The following is a 13,952-nucleotide window of genomic DNA, read 5'->3' as shown; positions in this document are numbered from 1 at the left end:
AATAAGGCAGAAAATGTATGTCACATGATTATTCTTTTTGATCTATAGATGAAGAAATGAAAACCAGACCTTTCCATTAGTAAATTATCTCTATGGCTACTTCAATCCAAATTAAAGACAGAAGGAACAGTTCTTCAAACTTTGCCAGATCATAAAATTAAAAGAAGTTAGTATTTCATTTAATTTAAACATTGGAAACTGAGGCTTATTTGGTCAACATATCCAGTATTTTCAAACTTTCTTTTTGGAAAACATATGCAATATTTTCAACAATATGAGCTACTAAATAGGGGTCCACTAAAACTTAGATATTTAGTGCAGCTTAGGCCCACATTGCTACAGGCATAATGATAATCACTGTCAAGGGTAGTGTAAGAAACATACCAGAGAAAATCTATGTGAAATAGAAGAGTTAGATACAGCACTGAATATGTCATCCTGCCCCTCACTTTTGGGGGCTTAGAAAAACTGCTTTTTGATCCACAAGTCATAGAATTATTCAAACTAGAGCAGTCATTCGCGGCCTGCTGGGGAAGATTCTGGTGTGTCCTAGTCTAAGAAAGTAACTTTTCCAAGCTGTAGCTCCACCCCTCATTCCTTTAACTCTGTTTAGGTAAGCAATACTGGCCTTTCAAAGCTTTCTCTGCTTGAGCAAATGTTTTCACTCAGTGCAAAATGCTGTGATGAAATAATATATGAAAGATTAAAAGGCTGAGACTGAAATAAAGTAAGTTAATACTTACTTACTTACTTACTTACTTACTTACTTACTTACTTACTTACTTACTTACTTACTTACTTACTTACTTACTTACTTAATATCCCACTTTCTCCCAATAAAGGGACACAAGGCAGTGTACAACTCTCTCTCTCTCTCTCTCTCTTTAAAAAAACAAAAAAAATGAGAAATTAACAATAAATATGATTAAACACCAACATCTCTGTGCTTTCATTACCTGAGCGATTAACCAATCCACTAGTTTACTTGCAGGAATCACTGACTTGTAGGTCTTCAAGTGGTAATCTCGGTCTCTGAATTATAAAGAAGAACAGAACTTAAAAAAAAAAAAGTTCTACAATTTAACAACAACAAAAAGGTAACTAAATAAACAGAGTTGTGATTAAAAGAAAACTTTTTCTCAATAGACCTTTTGCAATTTATAACAGGGATGGTGAATGCATACCCTTCCAGATATTGTTGGACAGGAATTCCCATTAGCCAATCAAGCCTATGGAGAGAGTGGATAGGACCTGCAGCCCAACACCACCTGAAGGGCTACATTTTTCCCATCTGTCAATACTGAGATTCCTTTAAGTCATTATTGCATTTCATTGTTTGTCATGTCAGTAAATATTCCAGGCAAGACAGAGCTTTGTCTATTTATTCATTAACTCATTTATTTACACAGAACATTTCTCGGTTGCCTTTAAAAGCAAAAATGCTCTAAACATAGCTTGCATGATAAAATCCCATACAAAAAGCAAACAGCAAAAATGAGTGCACTTAAAAACCTTGCTAGTTTTAGAAGGCCTTATGGGATGCTCTGAGTCCATTCTGCCTTTTTTTAAAAACTATCATTTAAACCATATCATGCAGATGCATGCAGCAACTTTTGTGCTCAAAGTTCTTCCTGGAGTGCAGAGCTCATTTAGATTATCTTCAATCACTCCTGATTCTGGGTTCTTTCTGTCAGTTAATCATGGTTGATTAATGCTGTTGAGGCTAAAGCCTCTAATGGTATCTCCCAGGGTCAGTAACATTTTCTCAGCTGAACTGATTACCATTTTTTAAACGTTATGTATGATTCACTCACTGAATGGAGTGGATGAAGCATGGATGTGTGCAACAGCACATCCACACAACTATTCCCATCCTCTGCTCTTCAAGCATTATCTGGGATCATCACATTTTTCAAGCAAACAAAACTATGACTCAGGAATGGTCAAAATATTTGATTAAACTGTTTTACCTGTCTTCACCAGAATATGCAACTTTGTTTTCGAAACATGCTCTGATGACTTGGGAAATCAAGACACCAAATACTCATTCCCTGCTTTAGCATTCAGATCAGCAGTATAATTAGAAGATGAGTAGCATCCTTATTAGATTAGTAGTATCATTAGTAAGAAGCAATATCATCAATAAGTACGGTAGTTATCATTACTAGATTAGTAGTATAATTAGTAAGGAGTAATCAGCATGACAGTGATTCCACCCTACATTCCTGTAAGCAGTAGGAAAGGAGAGGAAGATAACAAAGTGGACCTCCAACACCCTCCTTTTAAGTAAGCCCCATATCTTGTTTGTTGTTCCTGAAGCAAGCATCTCGCTTCTCAATAATGAATCAGAATTGTATTGGTTTGTTACTAAAATTGTGTAAATCAAAGTGGTAAATTGCTGCTAGTTGCTGCTTGTACCCCTTGCTACACATTAATTTATGTGACTGGTGCACAATGAGGAGAACAAGTAGTAAGGTAACGGTTACCCTTGACATTTCATCCAGTCGTGTCTGACTCTAGGGTGCGGTGCTCATCCTCATTGCCAAGCCATAGAGCCAGCGTTTGTCCGAAGACAGTTTCCGTGGTCACGTGGCCAGCACGACTAGACACGGATTGCTGTTACTTTCCCACTGTGGTGGTACCTATTTATCTACTCACATTTTATATGCTTTCGAATTGCTAGGTTGGCAGGAGCTGGGACAAGCAACGGGAGCTCACTCCATTGCATGGATTTGATCTTATGACTGCTAGTCTTCTGACCTTGCAGCACAGAGGCTTCTGCAGTTAAACCCGCAGTGCCACCATGTCCTCAAGTAGTAGCAATCTGTTAATTAGAGGCAATTCACTATTGTACTTTATGCCACTACACTTGAAGTCAGCATACATAACCAACAGGATGCTTGCCATGGTAAATGATACTGCCAATCTGAATGCTAGAGCAGGGAAAGAGTAAGTGATGTCTTGGTATTCTTAGTGAGCAGAGTATTTTTTATAAACAAAGTTGTATATCTCAGTGGAGAATGGTAAAGTGGCTTAATCAAATAGTTTAATTCAACATAAATGAGATTGCACGCCATGATTACTCATTAGCAAAAGGCAAAAAAGGCACAGATTGCAGTATGGGATATAGAAATACATTCCTTGGGATTCCAGATTTCATTTTTAGAAAAAGATTTCTGTTCTTTGTGTATGTTTGAAACATACACAGAAATGCCAAAGGATTTATTGCATTAGCTGTTCAGTGGTCAGAACGTGGTTTTGGTGTCTTAACACAAATCCTTGCCTCTAAGGACATTTTTGGAGTTTAATTTTTGCTAATACTGTACTAATATGAACATAAACTGCAAATCTCAGACAAAAGTGCAGAAACCTAATTCTCCACTGGCTTCTGTATTTCACGAACATGCTTTGACATGTTTTTTGGCTTACAGATGATGAAATGCATTTGAAAAATATGTAGAGAAAACATATAAAATGTGTATCTGAAGAGAAAATCTTCCCAGAAATGAATGTTTTTGAAAGAAAAAAACAGAAGTTTAAATATAAATACAAATGTTATGATGTTTTTTAAATTGCGAATTAATGTGAAAACAATAACAGAAGAGAGATCTAGAACAGATTTTTAAAAAACAACATAGGCTCAGAACTGACAGATTTATCCATTCCTGCTAACAAAAACTAGAATAAATTGGGGGAAATGACAAAACTGAAATCATGCCCTTTTGCCATTTCCAACATCTATGTGTGCTTCCAAATTTCTATCACCTGGCTGCCAAATTTTAATTATTGTAGTTTGGGACACAGACTGCGTTTACTTGTGTGTTACAGAACATGGTGTATGGATAAATGACACGAAGACTAGTAAGCAGTAAGCAAAGTACTATGTGGAAGCTACAACCTACTTGAGAGCAACTCTAGAGGAAATTCAGTAAAATATAAGACTGCCATCCAAGAGAAAGCCTGGATCTCCTAAGTATTCAACTATTTTATTACAGGTTACACAAAGAAAGGGAAAAACAACTGATGATGGGTCACAGTCTGAAGCAAGGCTTCATTATAATGAACTCACTTTATCACTGGGGTGTAAAGACTGTGTAGACGGCAGTAGAGCCTCACACCCTGCAGAGAGAAACAAATGTGGGTTGTAATTTCATGACAGATCTAACATTCTCTAAAACACATGCAGAGGAGCTGCAACAGGGCCACCTATTCCTCTTCCACCAAGCAGTTAGCAATGCCTCTTTTAAGAAGTGTCCTGTACCTCTGTGGTCCCCAACCTTGGGCCTCCCGATGCTCTTGGACTTAAACTCCCAGAAATCCTGGCCAGCAGAGGTCGTGGTGAAGGCTTCTTGGAGACCCAAGGTTGGGGACCACTGCTGTAGCTGTACTCATTCTTAATTCATGGCTTATGATTATTTTGGCCTCCTTTGCTATTTTAACAATTGCTGTTTTAGTCGGTAAGTAGCCTTTGGGACCCTACAGTCCAAGGACTGTATAACAACCTTTTTTTGAAATAAGTAAATTCAATGACAATTCACTGATTCGCTGACCAAGAGTCTCATGGCACAGTAGTTAAACTGTTGTACTGCAGCCAAAACTGTGCTCACAACCCAGGGTTCAATCCCAGTAGTTGGCTTAAGGTTGACTCAGCCTGCTATCTTTCCAAGGTCAGTAAAATGAGCACCCAACTCGCTGGGTGTAGGGGGGCAATGTGCAGCCTGCATAATTAACTTGTAATTTGCCCAGAGAGTGTTTTAAGTACTATGGGACGGTATATAAGCAGCACACTTTTTCCTATCTTAACATGCAATGTAAAACATCACTGTAAGTTGATCCTCTCTCTCTCCCTTTCTCTCTCTCTCTCTCTCTCTCTCTGTGAGTGAGTGAATGTGTGTGTATGTGTGTGTGTGCGCGCGCGTGCGTGTGTGTGCGTGCGAACACACACACACACACACACACACACACACACACACACACACACACACACACACACACACACACACGCACGCACGCACGCACGCTTGGTGGCTGCTTTTTGACTCTGCAACCCCCTATAGAGGCTAAGTTGACTCTCTTTATATTGTTTTTCCACTACCATCCAAAGAACATTTCTGTTTAGGTGGATGTATCACATCTAAACGGTTTTGCTCTTGAATAGGGTTTAACTTCTTCGGTGCAGTTTAAATCTTTTATTGTTGTGTTGCGTTTTACAATGATTTTTTTAATGTTCTGATGGTTGTTGTAGGTTTTTCAGGCTGTTTGGCTGTGTTCTGGAGGTTTTTCTTCCTAACGTTTCGCCAGTCTCTATGGCTGGCATCTTCAGAGGACAGAACTCTGTGTTCCGAAAAACCTACAACAACCATCGGATCCCAGCCGTGAAAGACTTCAAGAATACATTTTAATGTTCTGTTTGAACTAACATTTTGTTATTAATTCTGGCCTGAATCCAACCATGCTGCTTAACCAGTGGAAGGTTTCTTGTTCTACTGGCTGAGCTTTTTCAGAGTTAGTGCAGGGATAGTATCCAATACAGTTTTTACTGTGGAACAAGCTGAAAAGAGTTGCAAGTATAAATAAATGTGTATGTGTGTATACAGAAAGAGAATAAGAGTGAGGGAGGAGGGAGATGTACTTATTACTGCATGACACAAAAGCCTGCTTGCGTTTACTGTTGCCAATGATACTTTATGTTTCTCAAAGGTCTCTTCCTTCTGTCTCTACCCACAAGATCTTTCAGGTTATAAAACCTACTGCTTCCTCCCCATGACAAATTAGAAGGCCCAATATTTTGGAAGAAGTAGTACAGACGGAATGGCTCTTGGTTTCCAACACAGCACAGCAATTTGAGTAATGCTGTAAATCATGTTCCAGAGAACTACATGATACAATGTACTTTGGCTGCAATGTAGTTCTTCTCCCACTTTTGCAAAAAAACAAAGCATACCTTGGACATTATGTCTTCCAGTTCGCTCCTTGGTTTATAAGTCCCGTCATCATAACGAAATCTGTACATCACTTGCTCATTCTTGAAGTGGTGTTTATCTGAAACTGAACCATCAGAATCACGATCAACAGCTTATCTTGCATATTCCTGTACAATATCAGGCATGCAGGGATATCCTTCACTTCCAAGGATCAAAGAAGGCAAAAGAAGAGGACTCATATTTTTCAAAGAACATACAAAATAGGTTAATTTGAGAGGTGGCCATGGTATGTTCCTGGACTTTCCTGTGGTCGGAGAGGTGTTTTTGTGTCCTACCAGTCGTCTCCCATCCATCTCTTTTTTCCTATTTTTAAAAAAATCATAATCATAGAAGCTTCCAATTAAAATTTACTCCTACACTGTGGAACACCAAGAATATCTGTTTTTCAAAACTGAAAGTGGATTTTGCATCACTTCTGATTTTGTTGATATTGCTCTTCTACTTCTTCTTGCTCCTGTTCCTGCTCTGTCTTTGCATTTGAGAGGGTTTCTGCAATCCTCAAACTATGTCAAGCCCAGAAAAGTGACTCCCAGCCCTGATCAAGCACACGCACGCGCGCACACACACACACACACAGTAAAAATGGTCCCCACACATTCAGACATTGCCCAGCCCTGTCTTAGCTGAAAGTCCTTCAAACATTTTGAATGGAAGGCCCCATGTTCACCAGACTGTCCTATCTATTGGAGCTCTCCCGGCCATTTGCCATTCTAGTCCATAATGTTCTCCAAACCTCGGTGGCAATTTTGGGGGGGAGGATGAGACACCCCACATTGAAGAAGCATTCTCCAGTAAGGCAGAGCCATCCACCCCCCACTGAGTCCAATTCAGTGCCTGAAAGGAAAGAGTGACCAGAGTGAAGCACATGATTTATATACACAAAGTCACAGATTCAAATACTAGTGTCTTTTCAGAAAATGGTCATGGAACAAGGGATGGGAATGATCTTTGCCTGGCATTAAGGAGGTAGGGACTACTTAATTATTTTCTTGTCCTTGACAAAACAGGGGGTATTGACACATCAAAATATCCAATTTTTTAAAAAGTCTAATTGGTGTGAAAGTTATTTATTTATTTTGCTCCTGAATGGGGGGGGGGAAGACCAGTACTTTTTTTTTTAAATTAATAGCAGCATTAGCAGAAATAAGGGTAAAGGTATCCCTTGACATTTAGTCCAGTCGTGTCTGACTCTAGGGCGCGGTGCTCATCCCTGTTTCCAAGCCATAGAGCCAGCGTTTGTTCGAAGACAGTTTCCGTGGTCACGTGGCCAGCGCGACTAGACACTGGAACATATAAGTTTAAGAAAGCCTTTACTATGGCTAGATGTGAGGCCTTTCCCTCATCAGACCTGGAAGGCAAGTTTAAGAAGATCCCGAGGGAACAGAGACTCTGCCCTTGTGGATCTGGTGAGATAGAATCCATTGAGCACATGATGCTCAGATGTAACAGGCATAACAAGATTCGAGGAAAATATATTACACCCCTCTTAAAAGACATGACAAGCCAGTCAGACTCGGACTACTGTAACCAATTGTTAATTGATCAAAATCGGATTACTACAGAACTGGTAGCAAAATTTTGGGCGGCATGCCATAGTAGGCAGAATAGATAGCCAAACTTAGACATTGGTCTTACATTGTCATATTTGTAGTTTTAGTGTCTTTTGCTTATCTGACTTGGCTTTTTGTAGTATATGTCAGTACTTGAAGCTCTGCATTTAATTTTGTTTTATTTATATGGCTCGATGCTGTAACAATAAAAGTGTGTAGACACGGAACACCATTTCCTTACCACCAAGGTGGTACCTATTTACAGTGGTGCCTCACTAGACAGTTACCCCCGCATGACAGTTTTTTCACTAGACATTGGCTTTTTGCAATCGCTTTTTGCAATCGCAAAACAGTGATTCCTATGGGGAAATTTCGCTGGACAATGTTTGGGCCCTGCTTCGCAAACCGATTTTCGCTAGACAACGATTTTGACAGCTCCCTCCGCGCTCGCAAACAGGTGTTTTCAGGACCTAAGCTTCACAAGACAGCGGTTTAAACAGCTGATCGGCGGTTTGCAAAGTGGCTTTCTTATGGCTGATCTTCGCTCAACAACGACAAGTCTTGGAACGCATTAAACAGGTTTCAATGCGTTCCAATAGGGAAATGCTTTTCACTAGACAATGATTTCGCTAAACAGCGATTTCAGTGGAATGGATTATCATCGTATAGCGAGGCAGCACTGTATTTACTTGCATTTACATGCTTTCGAACTGCTAGGTTGGCAAGAGCTGGGACAAGTGACGGGAGCTCACTCCGTTGCATGGATTCGATCTTCCAACTGCTGATCTTCTGACCCTACAGTACAGAGGCTTCTGCGGTTTAACCCACAGCGCCACCACGTCCCCTTATACCTTAGAGGCACAAATATATGCCTCTACAAAAACCATTATTTTGTGCAAAAAAAGCCCCACAAACCCTTAAATGTCACACAATGAACTCTATACCTAAGACTCTGGACAGCCACTGCCCTTAAAGACTAGACAATATCAGGATCAATGGCCAATAGTTTGACAACTTCCTATAGATTCTACTGCTTTCTAGGTCCTTTAAATGGACACATTACCACTGTCTTTCTGTGGTGCTTTCACAGGGAGCTTCAGGGTTCTTCAGTAGCTACGCAGTTACATTTTCATTCAATAATGTATGTTATAGTATTCAACATTCAGAGTTGTGGCCACCTACCTACTCTTAATGGGTATCTCTCCATAACCTATGTAAAAACAAAGCCTGCAGGACATTTGTCTACTGTATCATTTATAAAAGACTCCTAAATTATTCAAATTTCAAATTTTGAAATTCAGTGTTCTTTTTCAATAGTACTCTTTTAACATAAACAAGCAAATAAACAAGAAAAGTAACACCATTCCCTGGTACCCTCAGGACTCCACCCAACAACATTTTCTGCTGCACTGCCGATCACTCACCATGATGAATGATGCCGTTCTCCAACAGAGCTTGTCCCAGGTTGACTCCTTCCTCTGGTTTGCTTATCTCTCCAATTTCTATGAGCCAAGATACAAACTCACTATAGAGAGAAGCAGAAAAACAAATGCAATTAGCTCCCTGCTTCCTTTGGGCAAGAAGACAAAGCATGAAAGATGTAAATGGACCCCAAAGTGCCTATCTCTGCAAAGCAATATATGCCAACATGAAAGTCGGTGCAACATAGTATATTAAGATGTGGGGGAAAATTGGAGACCTGGGTTCAAACGCATGCTCAGCCACAATGCTTCCTGGATAAGGCCAGCTCCTCTATTTTGGCTTAACCCACTTCACAGAGCAGTTATGATGATGAAATGCAAGGTGGGAGTCCAAAATGCAAATGCGATAAGTTGTAGCTTATGTTGCAAGGGTGGAGATAGAAACCCCATGTTTCTTATTTGGTACAATTTCACCTAAAGCTGTACAAACATCTGCAATGCAGTGATGTGACACACACATCAAAGTTCAAATCTGGAAAGTTTGCAACTGTGTGCTACAGTGAATGAAAGAATAAAAAGGACTAAGAAAGAGAAAATTGGTAGAGAAAGAAATAAAATTTGATGAATGAGATACTGTCAGTGCCTTTAGGGACTCTGGCTATTTGCCAACATGAGTAGCGCTCATTCCAAAACTGTGCAAAATCCAGACAAAGCACGAAAGGATTTCTGAAGGCACAGCAATGCAAAGGAAATCTGTGTTCAATAAAATAGCTGTAATTCTTCCCACTTGTGTATGTTTCATGCTTATCAAAAGCAGCATCCATGTGTTCAATTACTGGGCCTCAGGCACCATATTTTTAGCCTGAGTTTTTAGGAAGGGATGACTTCTCTAAGACATTGGTAGCGAGTTCAAAAGAAAATTGAAAGAAACAATTTTGACTTGATTTAGAGGTATATAAAGGAAATAATTTCAAACCAATTTGTGCTTCCTTACACAAGAGAGAGTGAACAGAATTTGCAAAACATCTAGATTTATAAGTTTGTCAGATCTGTTGTACAGGAATTTTTATTTGATCCATGAATGCTGCTTGATTGTATTTTTGAAAGTTACTCTTCTGGAAGTGATGACCTTTTAAATGTTACAGTATTGACTTTCTCCTTTGTTATTTTATTATTTTGTGCTACTGTATTTTTTAAATGGGCTCCTGTTTTATATTATCATGTTAATATTGAATTTTTATTTTATTGGTGTTCTAGTACTGCTTAAATTTGTTTTAATAGCCATCGTGGCAGGAACGCGTCATACACATTAATATAAATAACTAGGAAGTTTTCTGGCACTTAAGTCCAGACTTTTTTAGATGGAAATCTAACTTAGGCAGGTTGAAATGTTTGGAGTTGTGCTAGCAGGAAAAAAAAGAGACATAAACAGGTTTTCAGAGCTGTGTTAAGTCTGTTTTGGCAACAATAAAACTACCCAAAATAAAAGCATTCTGCTCTTCCCAGGCTATAAATCCTATGGGGAGCCTGTGTAAGCAGTGAAAGCCAGCAATTAATACATGATACAGTACAACAATGGGTTTATCTCCACTTGTCCCATCACAATGTGAGACTAGAAATCCTGAAGAGGATTATAATCCTGTGCTGTGATTTATGGTGACCCTTTTCAGGGTTTTCCATGCAGAGAATACTCAGAAGCAATTTACCATTCCCTTCTTCTGGGGGGGGGGGGGGTCCTGGAACTGTGCAACTTGTCCAAAACCACATAAGCTGGCTCTTTTCCCTGGAGGCACAGTGGGGAATCAAACTCCCAACCTCTAGCTCCGTAACCTAAACCTAAACCACTGAGCTATCCAGCCATCAGAAGAGGATCCAAAGGAAGGACAAATCTCTTAAGCATGGTATAGAGACCAGGAAAAGACTGTGGGAATCACATTAGGCAGCCATTAACATGTAATAAGAGAGGGAGGGAGGAAGAGAGGAAGGAAAGACAGACCATTACCAAAAACAAAACAAAGCAAAAACAGGACAATAGAGTACATGGCTCTGTATAATATCTACACAAGCTAATATTATGTCTATAGATGAATATTTGAAGATAATCACTACAATTTACATAGATCTACATCTCTACATATAGCAAAATTCAAGCTTAAAGTGAAGAAACACATGTGGGGGGAATGACAGTATTGGGGTGGGAAATCTGATGCTCAAAAGATTCTGAAATTGGTTTAGTAGTGTATGGTCAGTTTAAAAGTTCAGTGGAAAGAAATGGAATAAAGTCCGGAGACATAAAATAAAATGCGACAATAATGAAGAAAGGTCCTGGGAAAACAACAATTGTTTCCCCTCACTGTAAAATGGTATATAATCATCATCATCTTAGAACTTCATAACCGGAAGGGACTTTATCAAGTCGAGAAATCAAACTACAAACCTCTGGCTCCTCGGCCAGATACCTAAACTGCTAAGCTATTCAGCAATTCTTTTTTAAAATAATAATGTGCACAACTATGGCTTAAAATTGGGCGACAGTGAATTTATCAAGGCTGATTCCCTACCCTGTGCTGAGAATGGGGGGGGGGCTAACAAAAGACTTACAATTCCATTCCCTTCTCCAACTACTTTCTCCCAGTGCTGAACAAATAGGAAGAATTTAAAATGGCACACAGGATAGAAAGGCTGGGAAAATTTGTGTTCTGTCTGGGAAGACGCATGTTCTGCAGAAATTCAGGAACTATAATAGGAGGAGGGAGAAATAAAAGTACTATGGGTTCTCATTGTGGGGAAATGATAGGGAGCATTGTAAAAAGGAGCATGATTAGCTAGAATAATGAAGGTGGCACAGCACATTACAACATTTTGTTGAAGGTGTCATTTGTACCACCAAAACTCAAAAGCACATATAATATATATGAAAAACCTATTCATATAATACTTCTGGGAAAGATTCTGTAAGTGTTCTAGGGATGAATGTGTAATTATTGTTCACGGGACTCTTTTGAGAAATGATGTATAGATATCCTGACATATTCTCAACATTGTTAACATATCATACATCCCAACAACTTCTAAAAGGCTACAGGTTTCTGCTTTAGGAGGACCTTACTTGAGAGCACAACAAAACAGCTGAAAAAAACTTCAAGGTCCTGAAGATGTACTATGTGCTTACTAGATTTTTCGCCCCTGGAAATCAGTGGATGGCTGCACAATATTTCTTCAGAAAAAGAAACAAAACTTTGAGCTGATGCAGGATGAAAGGTTAAGGAGGTCAGGAAAGAAATGAGCAAAAGCCTTTACCAAATGAACAGCTATGTTTGGAGATGTTCTGTGCCAACAGCTCTGTGAGCACGGAGAACTGTCAAACAAACTATAAAGACATGATTTGATATGTATGACAAGAAGTTCCTTTTGGTGCTTTCACTTGCAATAACAAGAAAATGTACAGTTTGGGTTAAGAAGCTGCAGTGAGTGGTTGGGGGAATGGTTTAAGGGCAGGCCAGATATGAAATGACAGCTTTGCAATGGTGTATTGGCTGGACTGGTTGGAACTTATTGCCTTAGCCTGCTGGGTGGTCAGGACTAGAATAATAGTAAAACTGCTATAGTTAAAAATTCATCAAAATCTTTTCCCTCTTTCTTTTTCCCTTCCTGCTTAGAAGGATTATAAAGCTATGATTGAAACACCAAAGTTGCTACAGGGAAGGATTAAGGCGTATTGTTAGATTTCTATCTGCATCTGGAACTAAAAAGCAAAATAGGACTAAGCTTGACATTAAGACGGAGTCTTTGGTTAAAAATGCATCAGGGTAACTACTACAAATAGATCTTTGTTCAGGTGTTGCCAGGCAGGGCTGGTAGCTCAGCAAACAGTGCAACACAAGTAATGCATTCAAAAAATAGGATTGAAACAGTGTCTCCCAAGCCCCCAAATAGGAAGCGGAGTTTTAGGAGATATCAAGATTTAAGGGATAATATCTGCAAGCTGAAAAAAAAAACCCTCTCACATTCAATGTTACCATTTATTTTTGAGTTCAGAAAATATACTTACTCATTTCATAGCACACTCTTTTGTTGTTTTCATAGCACACTCTTGTGTTGTATTAGCACAAAACATGCAATAATACCAAGTAATTTGAACTGCTTCCTTGATTTATTAATTTTTTAGTTTGTTTGTGATTACAGGATTTCAGAATTTAAATGAAATTATATGGTTGTAAAAGTTGGAGAGAGAGAGGATTTTCATATTTTTTTTCCAAAGGTAGCATGGGCCGCCGAGGATTTGCAAAAGAAAAAGCAAGAATCTTAACTATGTATTCTTGAACGCTTTCATGGCCGGAATCCGATGGTTGTTGCAGGTTTTTTGGACTGTTTGGCCATGTTCTGGAGGTTTTTCTTCCTCACAGACAGAGTTCTAGCTCCTGTCCTCTGAAGATGCCGGCCACAGAGACTGGCAAAACGTTAGGAAGAAAAACCTCCAGAACACAGCCAAACAGCCTGAAAAACCTACAACAACCACTCTTAACTATCCTGCAGTGTCAACGACACACCATTACAGTGCACATCTCTTCACACTACATCACAAAGCGGACAGTACTGCTCAATATCTCCTTCCAAAGCCAGAGCCCACAATGTGATCTGAGACTCTGCCACGCCAGAAAGACCAGTTGTTATTTCCAGGCTGCCCTTTGGATAAGCAAGACAACGGAGTGTCACTTCAACTCCACACATATGTCTCAAAAACCACCTTGTTGTAAGGGTCAGGGAAAGGAATAAGAGGCAAAAAATATAGGGTGGCCACAAGAAAAAGAGAACATTTAAGCCCCTGAACCTTTAACAGTTGTACCAGTGGACCCTCGACTTACAGACGGCTCGACTTACAGACTTTTCAAGTTACAGACTTCTCTGGCTGCAAAATTTTGGTTTGACTTGCAGCCGGAGAATTGACCTACAGACCTGAAAAAACCAAAATGGAACAAAAACAGGACAAAAATGGC

At 39.4% G+C, this 13,952-nt stretch overlaps 1 protein-coding gene across 2 annotated transcripts in view; it reads right to left on the bottom strand.

The window, feature by feature from the left end:
- The window catches only part of PREX1 (phosphatidylinositol-3,4,5-trisphosphate dependent Rac exchange factor 1), a 288,404-nt gene that overhangs the window by 88,719 nt on the left and 185,733 nt on the right, over positions 1 to 13,952 (bottom strand). For both annotated transcript variants that reach the window (XM_020779458.3, XM_020779460.3), the window contains exons 11-14: positions 8,959 to 9,059; positions 5,945 to 6,048; positions 4,070 to 4,119; positions 957 to 1,032 (exon numbers count right to left, since the gene is read on the bottom strand). In XM_020779458.3, coding sequence (XP_020635117.3) covers positions 957 to 1,032; positions 4,070 to 4,119; positions 5,945 to 6,048; positions 8,959 to 9,059 — 331 coding nt within the window. The remainder of the gene's footprint in view (positions 1 to 956; positions 1,033 to 4,069; positions 4,120 to 5,944; positions 6,049 to 8,958; positions 9,060 to 13,952) is intronic.

The sequence above is a fragment of the Pogona vitticeps genome, chromosome 4 (genome assembly GCF_051106095.1).
Source record: "Pogona vitticeps strain Pit_001003342236 chromosome 4, PviZW2.1, whole genome shotgun sequence".
NCBI lineage: Eukaryota > Metazoa > Chordata > Lepidosauria > Squamata > Agamidae > Pogona > Pogona vitticeps.
Note: the sequence above shows the minus strand (reverse complement) of the source record. Positions and strands in the feature narration are given on the sequence as shown.